Source organism: Moschus berezovskii, chromosome 12 (assembly GCF_049115385.1).
Source record: "Moschus berezovskii isolate FMDL1 chromosome 12, NW_MosBer_1.0, whole genome shotgun sequence".
Lineage (NCBI taxonomy): Eukaryota > Metazoa > Chordata > Mammalia > Artiodactyla > Moschidae > Moschus > Moschus berezovskii.
Window position 1 is genome coordinate 44,177,938 of NC_142471.1, and position 19,460 is coordinate 44,197,397.

Below are 19,460 nucleotides of genomic sequence, written 5' to 3' on the forward strand. Positions count from 1 at the left end.
TCACCCTGGATCTGGACTGAGACATGTAGCCTTAATGGAGGCTGATGGCAAGACTGGGCCATTGCTCTTTTGCCCTCTGTCCCTGGACCTCAGCAGGCAGAGGAGGGAGGAGCAGAAAGTGACCAGCTTGGCCAAGGTGATGTCACTGGGGGACAACCAGGCTACGGAGCAGTGTCCTGACCGCCTGGGCTCTGGCCATCAGGAGACATGTGGGGCTGTGTATGTAAATGACCGGAGGTGTCTGGGTCCAGTACAGATAAGCCCTAGCCAGTGCTGCCTAGAGCTGTTTAGACAGCTCACCCCCAGAATTTGGGAAAGGGGCCTCAGTCTTTCATGAGCTCCCATCCCAACTTGAGACACAACACAGCAAACCTTTTCTCACAAGCCATACATTGCTTCTCATTGCTCGATCATCTGGGGCCAAGATGTTTCAGAAAGGAAACTTGCCAATCCTAGCTTCAACTCACATATTACAAATGGGTGGGTCCCCAGCCCATTTTGTTTAGCCCATATCTTGTATTAAAATTTAATTTCTTATCAGTGTTTAAAAATTGGGAGATTTCTTCTAAAAAGCTGGTATTCCAATATCTTTTGGAGAACTTGGAGATGTGGCAACGGGGAAGCCCCATTCTGCCCTGGCAGCATCAGCTGCAGCTGAGCAGGTTTCCATGGTGCTCTCACTCAAGGGGTCTCAGGAGCTTCGCTGCCGCCCCCTTTTCTCACCAGCCATGGTGGCAGGCCCTGCCTCCCCATGAAAACTGATGATTCACTACTAGTGGAAAGGAAGAGGCATGTAAAGAAAACCCTCCTTCTGTAAAGACATGCAAACCCAGAGGACACCCAGCCCTGAAAACTCTTCACGGTGCTGCTGCTGTGATTCCAAGGGCAAGGGAAGGGGCTTCAGGACTGCTTTCACCACTCCAAAAGGGAGGTGCCTCCCAAAACACGAGGCTGTTGCTCTCACCTCCTCCCCAAACGGACGACTTCTGACTGCCTACAAAATCAGTTTGAGTCTAAGCAAGACCCCTGAACCGCAAACTGCTCAGCGAGGGCAGAAGCCAAGTATCCATTGACAACAGCAATTCTTTTGAAAGTCTCTTGGGTAACTGGTGGCGATGTTCTGATTTGGGTCAACTTGGAAGAGTTCAGTGTGAAATCAATCTTCCCCTCCTCTCATTTTCCATCTCTCCCCTATTAAGTCTTTGTGGATCACTGCCTGTGGGGCCATAAAACCCTACCAGGCCTGCTAATCACCAGAGGAGGGGGGTCAGACCGAACGACAATAAACCAATAAAGAGAACCATAAAACTAAAGACCGTGGCTCCTGCAGTCTCGCGGGGGCACAAGAGGGTCCAGGGGAGTTAACTCCAGTTGCACATTTACCTTCTAGACATTGAACCTGATGAATCCCAAGACTTTCCGCGATCTTTCTAAGCCCATGGGAGCTCAGACCAAGGAAAGGAAGCTGAAATTCATCCAGAGGTTTAAAGAGGTTGAGAAGACTGAAGGTGAGTAGATCCTAGCTTGATTTTTTTCTGCAATGCTCTTTATCTGAATGCCTTGAAGTGAGAGTTGATAATGATTTAGGTGTCATCTAGCCTATAGACAGTTACATTTGGATAGAGAACACCCAAATCCAGCAGTCTGCACCCTGGTTGCCTGTGAGAATCACCTGAGAAACTCATTAAAAATGTTAATGTCCAGGTCCCACCCCTGGAAATCATGATTTAAATAAGTCTGTGATGGGGTGCACGCCAGGTGATTCCAGCAGGAAATCAGGACTGAGAACTGTGGTGCTAAAGGGCTAAAACACCTCCAATCCCAGGGCAGGGAAATGACATCCATTCAGCCCTTTCTGTGTGCCAGGTGCAGACCAGCCTGCATTCATACATGCAATGGTCCATTTTAAAGAGAAGGAAACTGGAACTCAGACTTCAAGCAACTCACTCAAGGTCATAGCCTCTAAATTGCAGAGCCTGCATTCATCTGGTTCTAGAACCTAGTTCCCAAATCCTGTTCATTCCCGCATTCCCTTTACAATTTTTGCACCTTCACATGCCAGCTGCGCTCATAGCGCCTTACTGTTTTTCTTTAGATCTGTTCACCTTTAAAACTTCAATGGATGTATTTTAAAGAGAAAATTTTCTGTCATATATTTTATGCCAGCTATACTGGTTTTCGCAAACACTTTGAAATATAACATGAAACTACTGAAATAAGGAACATCTATCCATGCCATGAATGATTACCTCGCGTACTGGAGGCAGCACGTTTCAGAAGGCTCACTCAGCCCTGAAGCCCTGCCTTTGGTGAGCAGGTTCTCAGCAGGCTGAGGAGCTCTTCTGCATCCCACACTGCCCTGAAGGCCCCTGCCCACCCGCCAGGACCCCCACTATGTGCAGGACTGATACTCAAGCTTGTTGGGGGAGATGGGAGGGGTGGGCAGGCCACAGGTGGGGATGCAACCCAGGCATGTGCTTTCATTGCAGGAGACATGACTGTCCAGTGCCACTACTGCACTCACTATTCCTCAGCCATCATTGTTGCCTCCTACCTGGTCCGGATGCCACCCTTCACCCAGGCCTTCTGCTCTCTGCAGGTGAGTGTCCCTGATTCCTTACACACACACACACACACACACACAGAGCTACCTCTTGCAGGCTAAGAGCGAGGCTTGGATGAGGCAGGGACCCCCCTGCTAGAAATCCAGCCTTGAGCCCATGATTCTCATTTGCCACTGGTTCCAGGACTCTGGACCATCCAGCTGAGGCAAGCTACTCTTCTCAGACACACTACCATGTCTACCCAACAGTCTCACAAAAAAAAAACAAAAAACACTGAAATATAAGGAATGAGATATGGGGGGAACATACTCAACATAAATAGGTTTTAGTGGAAAAGGAGAAACAGGAAGGTTGAAGACTTCCTTGCGGGGAAGGTAGGTGGTCAAAAGCTAGAAAAATAAATACAAAGAAGGAAGAATGAAAAGAATATCACTTGTGACGTCGGAATGCATAAAACTATGCTAAGTACAAGTCTGAAGGCTTAAAAGGACAAATTATTTTTAATACCAAAATGAACAGCTAAACTGGAGAAGGAAACTTACCAATTTGCCTACCCATAAATTAACAGAATGTCATTCCAGCTTAGGGTTGGCAGATTTCAAATAAAAATACAGGATGTCTGGGTAAATTTGAATTTCAGATAAACAATGGTTTATACTAAAACATTATTTGCTGTTTATCTGAGATTTAAATTTAGCTGGACATCCTATATTTAACATGGCAGTCCAATACAAGCTGGAAGCAGGCCAGTCTGACCCTGAGTGGATGCTAGTGTCCAGACGCACAGAACAGCTGGGACAAAGTGCCTCTTGGGAGGCTGGTATGTTTTTCTCTCTCTTTCCCTCTAACTCTACCACCGGAATCTTGAATTAAGGTTATCCAGGGGCACAAGGTTTGACTGGGGAGAGCCATGGGTATCCCAGTTGCAGATAGCTGGCTCAGCCAACTCCAAAGAGAACACAGCACAGCATCCAAGCTTAGGGTCTCTCTTGATCGAAGCCTTTTAAGGGTTCTACAGACAGGAAGACATGGCCATGGAGGGTAACAGGCTGCTGAACTTTCAGGGACTCACTCTGACAGCCAAGCTTCACCAAAGGAAAAGCATGAGCGTCCCAGGAATTGTGTATTTTAGCCTGACTTCACCAGCAAGTTCACTCAGATGACCTTGACCCCAAGACAAAAGGCCACTCTGAGTCAGGCCTAAAGCAATCATCTGGGCCCTGGGTAGGAAAAAATAGGCAATGTCACGGCTCTCTCTCCAACCAGCAGCAGACCCCTCCTGTCTTGTTGCTTGGCGCAGTCCTCTCTCTCCTTGAAGGCATGGATTGTCTAGACATTATATAACCCCCCTCCCTGGAAATTAACTCAAAAATAACAAGCGTGCTTCCCCTGAGTCTTTCTCAGGCAACAAGCATTTTAAGTAAGTTTGGTTTGGAGAACAAACGGCCTCTGAGCTGTTCCCCATGCCAGGAATCCCATCCAGCTGTTCAGCATCAGTTCACGTGGAGTGATGAGCCCGCTGACCATGACGGCGCTGCCTCCCATGACGACTTTCTGCTCTGGGTGCTTCAGAAGTTTCCCCTTGCCCCTTCTGTCTCATCAAGTACAGCCCCATCTCTACCTGTTGCAAAAGGTCTTCTCACAGCTAGACAAGGCAGACTGAAATAGATTTATATCCCACCGTTATTTTATTTTATTTCCGCATATTATTTTACTCTGGAAATGAGGGTTAATTATGCACGTCTCACTGAGCCATTGAGACTAAAGGAGGAAATGCGGGCAAAGCCCCTAGATCAGGGCTGATGCCACGAAGGGGATCAATCTCCCTTGTTCCTGTCTTCCTCCCGCCATCAACCAGATCTCATCTGAGCCAGCCTGAACTGGTGAAAGCTGCCCCTCTCTGGTTTAAGCTAATTCAAGACCGTCTGGACTGTGTCAAAGCATTCCAAATGGCGTGAGCCAGATGAAACAGGTGTGCTGCCAACCTATTGGGTTAAAGCCATTTTGAAGCTAGTCACACGGGTCTGAGCTTATTCTAGCCAGTTTGGTCCAATGACAACCAGCCCAAACTGGTTTGAGATGGTCTAAACCAGTGTGAGATAGTAAAAGGCAATTTCATTTGCTTTTATATGGCACCAACGCAGTCATATTAGCTTGAGTTCTTTTGAATCCAGTGCTGACATCTGATGTGACTCCTGGTTTTTCTGGGTTCAGCTCTATCTGGGACACATTGGCTCATCCAAGTTGAAATCTCCATGATGCTTCTGAATTGGTTTCTCCTTCCAACTTTGAACTGCCTCTTCTAATGGGTCACAACTAGTCCAAGCCTTGAAACCAGCCAAAGAACCGACCGACTCTGCTTTTCCCTTATCATAAAAAAGAAACTGTAGTCTCTAGGGAATGAATACAACAGCTACATCTGGGGGGAATGTGCATGGCGTGGCTCCCATCTGGGAGTCCTGGGGCCTGTGCAGACCTCCGTAGGAACGATCTGATATCTTCCTGGAGTCAGGCTTCTCCCTCCATTCCACTCCACCTCCTGGGGGCAGACTTTTGCTTCACCTCTGTATGGTAACAAGGAAAGGAGCCTCCCTACATTCTCAGCAGCCTGAGACTTCCAGCCCCCATCCCCAGCATGGATCTCAGAGTGGAAAAGCAGAAGGAAGGTGGAAAGGTGCAGAATCCTGGCAGCGAAGCCTTTCTCACTCATCTGGAGAGCAGGGACATGAGTATGTCCAGTATCTCCAGAGCAGGAGCACATGCAAGAGTCAGCAGAAGAAAGTGCACACTCTTGTTTTGGATGAAGCAAAGTCTGCCTCTGAGCTATTACATGACTGAGCCACAGTGACACACTGGATCCATGACTGGGCCAGAATGGCTTTGGTGTGGAGATTGGGTGCCTATGCACTCCCCCTGTGGTCTGATGGAAAACAGGTACAGCATTCTTGGGATGTAGCCTGCCCACTGGGCACCATGCAGAGGGGTGTGGACAGCTTAAGAATGGCAGTGTGGCATATTCTGATTCCTAGGAATAAGGTTTCCTTTATTCTTTTCACATTTAAATCTTATTAAGTCGTATAAAACTTTATCAGGCTGGTCTTAGAATTGATGTCTACCTCTACTGTTGCTGTGTTTATTTTTCTGCCTCAAACCTGTTATTACAACGATCAGTTCAGTTCAGTTCAGTCACTCAGTCGTATCCGACTCTTCACGAGCCCATGGACCGCAGTACGCCAGGCCTCGCTGTCCATCACCAACTCCCAGAGTCTATTCAAACTCATCTTCATTGAGTCAGTGATACCATCCAACCATCTCATCCTCTGTTGTCCCCTTCTCCTCCTGCCTTCAATCTTTCTCAGCATCAGGGTCTTTTGAAATGAGTCAGCTCTTCGCATCAGGTGGCCAAAGTATTGGAGTTTCAGCTTCAACATCAGTCCTTCCAATGAACACTCAGGACTGATCTTCTTTAGGATGGACTGGTTGGATCTCCTTGGAGTCCAAGGGACTCTCAAGAGTCTTCTCCAACACCACAGTTCAAAAGCATCAATTCTTCAGTGCTCAGCTTTCTTTATAATCCAACTCTCACATCCATACATGACTATGGAAAAATCATAACCTTGATGAGACGGACCTTTGTTGGCAAAGTAATGTCTCTGCTTTTTAATATGCTTTCTAGGTGGGTCATAACTTTCCTTTCAAGGAGTAACTGTCTTTTAACTTCATGGCTGCAGTCACCATCTGCAATGACTTTGGAGCCCAAAAAAATAAAGTCAGCCACTGTTTCCACTGTTTTCCCAATGAGAGCCTCTTATAATCCAGAAAATACAGTACATGAACAGTGTGACCTGGGTAGGTGCACGTGCAAGCTGTGTGTCTCAGGCTTCCGCTGGTGATGTCCTTATCCCCACCCCTTGGGGTGTGAGACTGCTGTCTACCGAGCTTGCCTCCCTGGATGCTGTGATCTTGGGAATCTTGCCTACAGGGAGCCAGTGTCTGTGAGCCTTCAGACAGTTGGGAGGCCACACCAGGCTGGGGCCACAGTACAGGCCCCCATTTCCACCCTGGCAAGAGTACCAGTTGATCTCAGGCCTGAGCTGGGATCCAGCTTGGGAGGGGCAGAGCAAGGCAGCCAATGCCCCAGCAAGGGCACAGTGCTGCCTCTGCTGCCACTGCTGCATTTAATAAGAAACTGAAATCAAGTGCTGTGTTAATTAAGTCATAGCCCATGTGAAGTCAGCTGTTACCAGCAGTGGGGAAGAGTTTTCTGAACCACCTGAGGTGAGGCGACTGGTTTTGTGTAAGACATATGCCAACTACAGAGAGAACCAAGGGCTCTGGGCAGCACTGGACGCAGGCCTTTCACCTGGGGGCTCTGTGAATGCCAGCCCCTCATGGGGTTGTATCCATAATAAGGGTGTAATTATTATTACCACTGAAATGCCTATCCAGGGACACAGGTGCACATAGATTCTGTATCCTCATTCAAAAGGAGTAGCTCTTTCAATACAAAAACTCCTTTCAAGGTGTTTGCAGTTTTAACCAATGCACTGTAATCATGAACTTTACTCTGATTTTAACTCTTGTCAAATATTCAGCAACAGTTCAAAGTGGCCTTGTCAGTCACTTCTTCCTGCATTACTTGTTTTTAATTTTGATTCACCTCTTAGTAAAATTGAGCACCTCTTAAAGTATTTTAATTGAGACAGATACTTAGGATTGTATTATTTCTAACCCCTTCAATATTGGGAATATTCTTCTGATGTCTTTACATATGAGTGATGTTGGCTTGGCATGGACTGTAAGCTTTTGCCTCAGAAACCGATGGACTTACCTGCCTTGTCTTTTGGCTTTAATGTCACCTGGGAAATCTTCTGCCAATAAGAAGTAGCTCCTCTATTGATAAGAGTAACCTTGCTATTAATTATTTTTGGTCTGTTTGGATACTCGGAAGATTCCTTAATCTTGATATTCTGAAATATCTGCAGGCTAGATTTAGAAGCAGATCTGGGCCCAGAAATTCTCTCTGACCACCCTGTTTCCATCCAATCTCTAGACCCAGTTTGGCTGTTGCTTGATTTTGTTTTGGACGTTCCTATGGGGATGCTCTGTAAACCTTGACTGTGCTTCTCTGCCTCGCTTCTTCTCTCCTTTCCTCCTTCCGTCTTCTCTTCTTTATCTCCTTCCTTCCCTTCCTGAGACTCAAGTCCTGATGGGACTCCTTGCTGGCAGCCACCAGAGTCTGTGTCAGCCCACAGATTTTGTAACTAATATGAGTTGCAAAGCAGCTCCACTTTTCTTTCCAGGGAATTCAGCGTTTCTTTTGTATTGCAGAAGTGAGCAAACCCATTAATTTTGAAACAAATGTATGCAAATACATTTATTAATATAGGAAATAGGAAAATCAGTTATTGCTTCCTTTATAAATAATACAGGCTTAAGTTTTAAAGATATTACTTTTGCTAAAATGCATTAGACAGCTGTGAAAAAAATAACATTTTTCTTTGTGGTAATATCTTTAACCAGATTTGTAGCACTAACAATATTTCCCATGTATATATTATTTTTATTTAATACAGGTAATCTTTTTATTACCAAATCATATTGTTTCTCAGGAGATTACCATCAGCACTCATAAAAGCTGCAAAAGGAAAGTGGAACGACGAGGCAGCATCAATCTCCCTCCGATGTAAGGTTCAGGCTGCAGATTAAATACATAAAGCTCTTAATACATTTCAATGAACCACTTGTTAGGGGCAGATTTATTTAGAAACACCCCCTCCACAATTTTGTTTCCATTTCAGTTTGAATTTGAGAGTGGGCTTCGTCCCCTAATTTCGCCGTTGTTTAGTCACTAAACAATCTGTCCGAGTCTTTTGTGACCCTGTGGACTGCAGCCCACCAGGCTCCTCTGATCACGGAATTTCCTAGGCAAGAATACTGAAGTGGCTTGCCATTTCCTTCTCCAGGGGATCTTCCTGACCCAGGGACTGAACCCGCATCTCCTGCATTGGCAGGCGGGTTCTTTACCAATGAGCCACCTGGGAAGCCCTTGCCTAATTGGTTAAAGCCAAGAACGAAATGATCTTGGAGAAAAGCCCTATCTTTCAGTTGCCCAAATACTGTGTTTGGCTGAAACCCCAAGGGTAACTGGGTTTCTTGGTGTCCCTGACCCTGTGCAGAGAATGCTAGCATATTCTTTACACTTCGTCTGCCACTGATGATGGGAAACCTTGGTCTCTGAAGAGAGAAGGGAGCTGATGGAGCAGAGGAGGGCACTGGCAATTTGAGTTCTATCCTTTTGTTCTTCGGGTCACATGTGCCCTCTGCAGAGGTTGGCAAAAGAAAGGCTAGTTTTGACTGAACAAAAAAGGCCCAGTTACAGTGGGGACAATTGAATTACTAAATCCCAGAGAGGAGGTGTCCCTTGGGCATCCCTCAGCTTAAGCCAACAGACCCAAATCCTAGCTTCAGAAACTCTCTTTTGAAGCCCCTCTGCCAACAGCATCTTCAGTCCTCCAACTGGGACCTCTCTGCCTCCTCCCGACCCCCAAGATCACATGATGAATAAGGGTAGTGTCAACTGAAGGGATATGACAATTCAAATAAGAGGCACAGAGAATCCAAGGAAAGAATGTGAGTTTGGCTCAACTGACGATCTCAGGACTACATGGACCCATCTGTGGCAATGGGTCTTGGAAACAAGGTTGACCCTTATGCAACACCATTTGTTTCCAGCACTCTATCCTCAGGTCCCCTCTTGTCAAGGCTGCTGTGTTACATGTCACCAGGGCCCTACCTGACCTGCTTTCCAGGCCTTGCCCTCAGCTCGGAACATCACCGTTTTCTCCATCATCAGGCTTGCCATCTCACCAGGGGTTGACTTCTCCAGGAAACTTTCCCACACATAGACTGTCTGACCCACTCCTTGTACTTTGGCTCAGAGCTGACCCTCAGTGAGTGTGTCAAGTGGTCAGACGAATGACCGTGGTTTTCCTGTCTCTGATCTGAACTCCAATTTCTAAACCAGGGAAACATTGCTCCCTTAATCACAGTGGACCATGCATCCTCCGTGGAAGCGCTGGTGCAGGGTTTCAGTGAACAGTCAAGGTGATTAGATGCCTGAAGAAACAGTTGCCCACGTGTGTGGCCTAATGTGTGCACATGTGATGTGTGGGGAGTGAATGAAAGGGTCTAATGGTGGAACCCACGTCTGGGGGACAGAGTGGATGAAGAGGGCCCACTCTCATGATGCCTGTGCACCCCGGGTTGTCACCACACAGTTGATCATGTCACCCCTTTTCTGCTTAGGGTGGAAGCTTCGACGTGGCAGATAGAATGTTCCACAGTATGAAGAACGCGTGGGAATCGGCCTCCAGAGAGAACATGAGTGATGTCAGAGAGCTGACCCCGGAGTTCTTCTACCTGCCTGAGTTCCTGACCAATCGCAATGCCCTGGAGTTCGGTGAGCGGAGCAAGGCTCTGGGGCCGGACAGCTTGTGGGTCATGACATCAGTATCTTTGCTAAGCGACTCCCCACACAGGCCCACACCAGACCAGTACGGTGGGCAGATTACAGTGAGGCCTCCACTGGGTGGTGTCACTTGATGAGGAGATGGGAGCCAAGGAAGTGCATAGCCCCAGAGTGCAGACCACCAACCACAGTTCTACCCAGGACCTCCCACCAAGAGTCCCCAAAGCCCCAGTCTGCAGCAAGATGGCAGCTAGGGAGCAGGAGCCCTTGCTGACAGTCAGGCCTGGCACTGCCCTGCTGAATGCCTCAGGCAAGCCCGGCCCTTCTCTGCTCCATTTTCCTCCAAGTCCCAAAAGTGGGTTAACCTGTGAGCAGGACCCAGACGTACTGCGTCTCCCAGCACGGGCTGCTGGGGTGCCCATGGGCACCTTGGTGGCTCCTGCTCTTTCCTACCCTCCAGACACCACCATGCTTTCTCACCCACTGCTTTAGAGAAGGGACACAAATTTCAGGAAGCCCTAGCGGGCAGGCCCCCAGGCAACTATTTGTACTTTGGGAGTCTCCACTGGGAACCTCAGGGTGACTTGTGGAGGGGATATGGTCAGAACCCCCTGAAGGGCATGGCCCTCCCCACCCAGAGGTGAGGGGTGGATCACCCACTCTGAGGAGGCCCTTGTGAGCCAGCACTGCGCAGACCTGTGCTCCAGAGCCTTTCTGTCTCAGGGCCCTCCTTCCTCTAAACCACGCAGATGGGCCTGCACCTCAAGCCAGATCAGGGGCAGGCCCAGGAGAGCTGCTTCAGGCACTCGCCTCCTGCGTGGTGGTCTGCAGACAGAACACCAGCAGGGCATTTAAAGCATCGCCAGGCCCAGCCCATCGACTCTGAGCTCGAGGAACTTGGTGGCCTTGGCAATGTTCACATTCTCAGATGCTTCACTTGTTTTAGATGAGAACTTGACAAATATAAAGGGCAGTTCCCACAAGGTGTGATGAGACCATGAAAGGAGCGAGTCTGAACCAAGGAAGCCGAGAGGAGGGTCCCAACCGGCCTGGGGTGAAGGGGGCACAGCGGGGAGGGCACCGGTTCTCCTTGGCAGTGGAGGCTGGTTTTCTGCTGGAGGGGAGGTGCTCTGCGGCAGATAGAGCCTTCATGCCTGAGACCAGGGATCCTCAGGGAGGTCTGGAAACCAATTGTGGCTATTATGCACCTACTGTATGCAGGTCCATTTTAGGCACTGAGGATTCAGTTGGGTGTCCTGGGTCAGATCGCCTGGAAGGTGTTAATATTCTGTGTGTGGGTGGAGGGAGGGATAGAAAAGAATAGACAAATAAGTGAAATACTTTTCAATGTTGAGGAAGTCCTATAAGGAAAGAAGGCAGGAAAATGGTTCGAAGTCACTCAGTGGCCATGTGTAACTCGGGTCTCCAGGAAGGACCTGCCTGAGGAGGTGACAGGTGTGAGCTGAGACTGAATGATGAGAAGGGCCAAGCCAGCCCTGCAGGCCAGAGAGAGGGAGAAAGGATGCTTTCACCCCAGTTGCACTTGTGAGCTCTGGAGGGTTACAGAAAGGCTATAGCTAGTATTTACTGAGCAGCCATCATATGCCTGGAACTATTCTAACCATGTTATGTGTATTTTCTCTTCTGATCCTTATGCCAGCTTCAGAGGTAATAGGTAGGAAAGTGACTCCCCAAGGGGTTAAGCAACTTGCTCAAGGTTGTGTGGCTAATGGGGAGGACGGAGACTCGGGCTTGAATCCAGGCTCTTATTCTTGGTGTCTGGGGAAGCTCCCTCTGAAAACCTTCTGTCTTCACTTTAAAAGTGGAGAGAAAATGCATAAATTATCGAGTTGAATGAAGAGTCAATAAGATGATGTGTGCCAAGCACCTAGCACAGTGCCCTGGCATAGAGTGAGATACTCAAAATACAACAGCTTTTACTGTTGCTGTTGTTATCTTATTGTTTTGGCACTGTATAAAAAAGCACCTCCATGAGAAGGCATAGTGTGAGAGGAGGGAAATTTACCAACGATGATGACCCAACCATTTTATGCACGGGCACTGCTTGGAAGGGAGGAGGGTCTTATGAAGGCCCAAAGACTTAGAATCTGAGAAGGAGTATTTCAGGCAGATAGGATGGGGTCACTTCCAACAGAGGAGACAGGAAGCAGTGCAGTCAATGCAGGAATCCCAGTACCGGACAGCACAATGTTTACACACCCCTGACTCCTAACCAGTTTGGCTTCCTATTTACCCAAAGACCTGCTGTCTCTCACCCTATTCAGGCTGCATGCAGGATGGAACAGCACTGGGGGACGTTCAGCTCCCTCCCTGGGCTGATGGAGACCCCCGGAAATTCATCAGCCTGCATAGACAAGTGAGTTGATTGGGGTCATGGCAGAGTCCCTGATATCCTGAGTGAGGACCTCGGTGTGCCCTCAGTGTCCATAGAGGCTTTGTCCAGTGTCTGAGTGGAGGACTGTGATAAATACTTCTGAGTCGCTTATGTCTAGAGAACTCAGAGAAGGGACTGGGCCGCATGCCCTGGGTCAGCAGGAAAAAGCTTGGGTTCTGGGCTCTTTGAAGAGCTCCATTAGGCTTTGCCCTTGTGCCAACTTACTGTGGGACTCATGAGGGGAGCAAATTCAGATTCTTGTTAGATGGAGGGCAAGTCAGTGCCCTTAGCCAACCCCACAGTCAAGGCCAAGCCCTGGACCGTATTGCCCAGTTTAGATCAGAGAGGGGCTGGAGGCCTCAAGGGGTTCCCACTGGCCAAAATATTTGCCAGAACCAGGGAGGACTTGGTTTATGACCCAGAAAGACTGATGTGGGTACAGGCCACAGGTCATCTGGGGACACACATTCTGGATCAAATACCTGGATTAGCATAAACACATGACAATATGTTCAACATCATTAGTCATCAGGGAAACATACATTAAACCATGAGATGCTACTATTAGTCACAAGAATGGCTAAATTTTAAAATGTTGCAAAATCCAAGAGTCAAGCAAAGATGTGGAGCAACAAGAATTCATCATGCATTGCTGGTGGGGAAAACGGTACAACCACTTCTTGAACAAGAGCTTCTTATAAAGTTGAAGATGCATTTACCATATCGTTCAGCAATTCCACTTGTATGTATTTACCCAAAAGAGATGGAAACATGTCCACAGAAGAGTTTGTACATAAATATTCATCAGTTTTGTTTATACGAGTCAAAAACCACCCAAATGCCTATAACCATAAATGGTTAAACAAATGATACACCCACATAATGAAATATTACTTAGCAATAAAAAGGGACAGACAATGGATACATGAAGCAACATGAATGAATCTCAAAAGCATTGTTCTAAGCAAAAGAAGCCAAACCCAAAGATATATACTATGGGATTCTACTTTTGTGAGATGTTAGAAAAGGTAAACTAGAGGGACAGAAAGCAGATCAGATCAGGAATTAACTAAGTTCTGAAGTAAGAGATAAACAAGGAGAAGAAAACTTTCTGAATTAATATGAATATTCTATATCTTGAGTACAGTGTTGATTACATCACTGCATGCAATTTTCAGGACACATTAAGTTGCACATTTATAGAAAATTTTATTGTATGAAAATTATACCTAAAAAAGAAAAAAAACCTGGGGGCAGGCCTAACTAGTAACAAAGCTGTGTCTTCTCCTCTGTCCTTCTCCCTTGGTAAGGAGAAAGTTCTTCCCTGGTTAATCCTTGCCTCTGGAAATTCAATAACAGCAGTCATCACACCTCCTATGGAATTACCCACATGTGGCCTTCTCAAAAGCATTATGGTCATATGCATCAGAAAACTAACCAAGCCTAGATGACCTGACTTTCCGAAGCCAGCATCAACAGGGAGCCTGGCCAATTCCAAATGACTGTCTTTGGGTTCTGGAGACTAAGCTTTGGGTTTGGGTTCTACTCAGCAGAAACGAATGGTGAACCAGGAATCCAAACACTGGCCCACATTTCCTCTTGCTTAAGGTTATTTTATGGACTGGATGGGCCACTTGCTTGAGGCAGGATTGCGTGGTCCTTAGAGGGACTGCATGTCTTGCTTAGTGCTCATCCAGCCCAGGGAGGCATCGCTTATATTTCCTGTGCTGAGAGAGCATCCTGAACCACGTGCCCCCTCCTGATCTGGGCAGAGGACCCATGAGTCCATGAGACCCCTGTGTTTTTCATGCTCTTTGGGTTTTGGTTCCAGGCTTTGGAAAGTGATTTTGTCAGTGCCAACCTGCACCATTGGATAGACCTCATCTTTGGGTACAAGCAGCAGGGGTCAGCCGCAGTGGAGGCTGTTAATACCTTCCATCCCTACTTCTATGGTGACAAAATGGACCTCAGCAGCACCAGCGACCCCCTGATCAGAAGCACCATCCTGGGGTTCGTCAGCAACTTTGGACAGGTGCCCAAACAGGTACACCATACCATGATTTTTGTCTTACTTTCTCAAAAGAGTGTGTGTGGAGAAGGAAATGGCAACCCACTCCAGTGTTCTTGCCTGGAGAATCCCAGGGACGGGGGAGCCTGGTGGGCTGCCGTCTGTGGGGTCGCACAGAGTCGGACACGACTGAAGCGACTTAGCAGCAGCAGCAGCAGCAGCGTGAGCTTGGATGGAAGAGAGAGTGAGAAGCAGGTGAGGACTGGAGAGAGAAAATGGCCTGCAGTCACCTCCCTATGCCTTTAATTGTTGTTGCCATGCAGTCACTCAGCTGTGTCCGACTCTTTGCAAGCCCACGGACTACAGCACACCAGGCTTGCCTGTCCTCCACTATCTCCAGGAATGTGCTTAAGTTCATGTCCTTTGAGTCCATGATGCTATCTAACCATCTCATCCTCTGCCACCCTCTTCTTCTAGGACTTTAATATCGAGGTTTAACTCTCCGTAACCCACTGATGTCAAGAGAGGTGATGATATCATTAACAATGATGAAGGCTACATCCATCTGTGACCCATGTGATAGACACTATGATAAATACACAGTATTTAATTCTTTATATAGGTTTGTTGTGAAGATTAACCAAGTGCCTGAAAGTGTCTGAAATATGATTAACATTCAAAAAATGTTATTCATGTGATTCCCTCATTGAACCCTCTCTTAATTTCTGAGTACGGGGATTATACAGATCAGGAAACTGAGGCTCAGAGAGGCTAAATAAATAACTTGCCTACACTTGCACCATTAGCAGGTGTCACAGTGAGACCTTGCCCCATCTGGCCGTCTCCAAAAACTACACCATATTGGCCCCATTGTGAAAGCATCCAAGCTCTGCCCCCAAGGTCCCCGGGCCCTTTGCTCCACCAGCTCTGTCTGCTTCAGGACAGTCCCGTAGAGATGTGAGACTGTGCGCTCACAATGACATCTTGAGGCCTATTTAGTTGATCCCAGCCCCATTCATCTTCAAGCTCCCATTTGGGGAGAGATGATTTTTCCCTGAGCACAACCATTTGAAGGCAGAAGCATGGCCTCACAGACTGTGGGGTCCCAGCCTAAGCAGTCAGGAACCACACCAGAAAATGAATACATAGGCCCAGCCAACTCGAGACCATCCTGGGCAACAACCTTCCCCATCTGTAACCATGAGGCTTGGGTGGGCTCATCTAATAACATCTCTTCTGTCTGGTTTTAATTATGACCTGCTCAGGTTCACTCAGCTCCTAGGTAAGAGGAATGTGGAAAGGCCTGAGGGTGACTTGGAGAATGGACCAGATATGCAAATGTGGGTTTGGCCAAGGAAGGCTTTGTAGACAGGAGAGAATTTCAGGAAAAAAGATAGAGTAGATAAACAGTTTCATTTCTTTAATTTTAAAAATATTATACTAGAAATAAATAATCTGAAGTAGTAGTCCACAAGTAAAAATATGTTAATACCAGTAGGATCATGGAATGTACACTCTTTAAATTCTGATTTTAAGTAATGAGATATTATATTCCATAATGTCTTACGGAAAAACTCGAATGAATTTTTTGACCAATCCAATATGAGCTTCTAAAAAATGTTTTTAAAACAATCATCAGAATTAGAATTCCTCAGGTGGTCCCAGCTTGAAGACAAGATTAAACAGTTTGGGACTTCATGCACTGTTCCAACAAGGGGTTGTGCCTGCGAAAGCCATTACAAGGGGTTGTGTCCAGCCTGTGGTGCTTTCGTTAGTCTAATATGCATGAAGAACATTCTTTAATGCTCATTTAAAAATCATCCCTCTGATTTCTGTTGGTATTGATCACCCACCCGACTTTTCTAGATAGTCTAGCATCTGGTCAAGGGGTGTAACCAAGGCTCCTCTGAGATCCCAGGGCTGCCTGCTGAGCTCCATGTCTGTCCTTGAGCCCAGACAAGGCCAGTTCCACCCCCTATCATTGGCACCCAGTGGATGTTTCCATCTGGAAGCAGAAAACTGTGCTGCTGGCTGAAGAAACCAGCCTAGCACGAGCCCAGTCGGGGAGAGGGAAGGTGGAGAGCTGGAGCAGGCCTCAACTGCATTCTCTAGCCCAGCACCAAGAATTCTGCCAGGCAGCCTGGCCTTGCGTTTCAGACTGTGTCCAATTATGCAAAAAGTTTTGCATTAATGACAATTTGAGAGATCTAAGAAAAATGAAAATAAGAAAGGCCGCTAATGGGGTTTGCCTGTGTTTTTAAAATACTTGAATGGTTGCTATTAAAGAATTCTGTGTTGATGCCCAGATGGACGGGCCTGCAGAAAATTTATAAAGAAAAAGAGAAAATATGAGAAGTAGCTCAAGCAAATGAAGAGAGACGTGATCGAGGGAGGAAAGAGCGTCATTCTGACCCTTTGGCATGAAAGGTAGCTCTCCCAGGGACCAGAGGCTCCTCAGGGGACTCATCATTTGCTCAAGCAGCTTGGAGAAGAAAACAGATTTGGCTTCCAAGAGAGTTCTCTGCCAGCCCTGCACCATGGCCTTGAGAAAGTAGCTGCCCCTGACTGAGCCCCAGGCCCCTCTCCTGCAACATCCAAAGGTTGAACCAGATGATTTTGTTTCAGCTCACCCCGGTCAAGAGCAAGCTCAGCCCCAGCAGCACCCAGGGCAGAGGTACAGCTGGGACTTGCCCAAGGATGACTCCCCTTCTGTCCATCTGTTCTAACGATCGGCACGGCACGTGTCTGTCTGCTTGCCTCTGCAGCTTTTTACTAAACCCCATCCAGCCAGAACTGCCACAGGGAAACCTTCCCCTGGGAAGGACATCTCCACACCTGCCAGCCTTCCTGGGCACCCGCAGCCCTTTTTCTACAGCCTGCAGTCGCTGAGGCCCTCCCAGGTCACAGTCAAAGGTGAGCACCTGGTCCTGCTTTGTGTGGTGTCCTGTCCCGGAATTGTCCCTCCAATGACTGGTGTTTCTCTGGAGGTTCAGGGGTGCAGGCTGGGGCAAAGGCTTGGGGTCTGACTGCCCAACTGTGTCTGCAGTCATATCAGGAGTCTGGGGAGGCCTCTGCTCTGGAAGTGTCTGGGACCACCTCTGTTACACCCTGACTTCTGAAGACCCACCTTTCTGTCTGTTGAGACAAACACTCTTCTCTCTTTTGTGTACATACACATCTATCAATACACACACACACACAGAGACACACACACAGACACACACACACAGAGACACACGCACAGACCCCTCCTCCCCTCCAGAAAAATGAAAGTAAGAAAGCCCGCTAAAGAGGTTTGCTCTTCGAAATACTCAAATGGCTGGTATTAAAGAATTCTGTGTTGATGCCCAGATGGATGGGCCTACAGAGAATTTATAAAGAAAAAGGGAAACTATTAGAAGAAATAGCTCATAATTGCAGCCCCCACTCTGGGTCCCGCAGTCGCTGTTGCTCCTGACCACCCAGGTAGGCCTGCAGCCACTAGCTAGGGGCACGTGCATGAGGCAGACAGCCCCAGTGCAGGTCCCAACCCTGTTTCCTAGAAGAACTGGGTGTGTATGAAGTCCACCCTGGGGCCTCACTGCTTCGGGGAAGTCTACCTGGAACAGCTTTCTGGTTTCAAGGAGTATAAGGCCAGGTTTGTCAGGGTTTTTTCTCTTGAATCCAAGAACAGTGTCCTTGGCACCTCCAGTCCTGCTAGACTTGATGCCTGGAAGGTGCAGGAAGGACAGAGCCCCACCCCTGGCTCCTCTCGCTTTGTGCCGTCTGCCCTGACAGCCTCAGTTCCTCTTCCCTTGGCATCAACCCATAAGAGACACTAAAGACCTTCATGGCCACACGCTTCATGTATGTGTTAAGTCTGGGGAGAGACCCAGGGCCCCGGGACCCAGCTTGGGGCCAGAGTGTAATATGGACGCTAGAGGGAGGCTCAGGAGGAAGGTACCAGGACAAGGAGTGGCTCCTGCCTGGCTGGGTGTTTGCCAAGTCCGGGTGGGCTCTGCTTGGCTCCTCTCTGGGCCCAGCTAAAGCAGGTATTGTCCTTTGACAAACAAGCTCCTCCCTACTGACTGGGGAGCAGATATGTACCTCTTCTCTCTAGGCTCGGAATCCCCCAAAGGAGCCATCGGCCACATCGTTCCTACAGAGAAGACCATCCTGGCCGTGGAGACAAACAAGATCCTGCTGCCTCCACACTGGAGCAGGACCTTCAGCTGGGGCTTTGACGACTTCAGCTGCTGCCTGGGCAACTATGGCTCTGACAAGGCGAGTGGTGCCGGGGTGCAGGGTGGCCCCAGGGCCTCAGCCTGCTACTGGTTGGGGCAGAGGTGGTCAGGAGACCAGCGAGCCCAAAGCAGCCACCGCTGCCCACACCCCCACTTCCTCCACGTGCCTGTGCCCCCAGCCTGGGGATGAGAGGGTTTGAGGGACCACGCCAAGAGCCCAGTGGGATAAGCCTTCCCCCATGTTACCAGGAGTCAAGCTTGTAAGTAGACATGCTGTCACCTCTGCAGTGTTCTCTGCTGCTGGCTGGTCACTTGACTGCATTGAGAAGGCCCAGATTGTTACTTAGTTTGGGTGGAAAGTCTTAGGGGCTCCTCTGGTCCCTCCTCTGGCTTAGACTCAGAGGGCACAAATTGAACATTCTACAGGCCACCAGAAGTAAGCCACTGGGCTACCGGTCCTCCACGCCTGTGCGAGGCCATCCACTCCTCTTGACGTACCTTCTTGATGTGGCCTCTGGCCCTGTTTTCTACACTTGCTCCTCTCCCACCCTAGCACGTGGCATGAATTCCCTGCTCACCAAGCTTTCTCTCTCCTCCCTAGCCTTCCCCCAGTTCCTGCAGGAGGCAGCCAGCGACACTGGTCCCAGATGTCCCCACTTCCTGAAAGTGGGCTCTGCCTTTCCCAAGCTCACAGGGCATTTCTGCTGTGTCCCCAAACCCTCCTGCTTACTTGCCTCTTCCCACCAGTTCCTTGGATGTAGGCGCTCTCTGGAGACAAACCTGGGCAGCCTGTCACCAG

General features: G+C 48.3%; 1 protein-coding gene across 5 annotated transcripts in view; it reads left to right on the forward strand.

Annotated features, from left to right (window-relative positions):
- The window catches only part of WDFY4 (WDFY family member 4), a 255,392-nt gene that overhangs the window by 222,371 nt on the left and 13,561 nt on the right, over positions 1–19,460 (forward strand). For 4 of the 5 annotated variants that reach the window (XM_088842089.1, XM_088842091.1, XM_088842092.1 and 1 more), the window contains exons 50-56: positions 1,391–1,508; positions 2,490–2,599; positions 9,873–10,026; positions 12,321–12,412; positions 14,262–14,474; positions 17,204–17,351; positions 18,517–18,701. In XM_088842089.1, coding sequence (XP_088698215.1) covers positions 1,391–1,508; positions 2,490–2,599; positions 9,873–10,026; positions 12,321–12,412; positions 14,262–14,474; positions 17,204–17,351; positions 18,517–18,701 — 1,020 coding nt within the window. The remainder of the gene's footprint in view (positions 1–1,390; positions 1,509–2,489; positions 2,600–9,872; positions 10,027–12,320; positions 12,413–14,261; positions 14,475–17,203; positions 17,352–18,516; positions 18,702–19,460) is intronic. The other variant, XM_088842090.1, reaches the window with a different exon arrangement.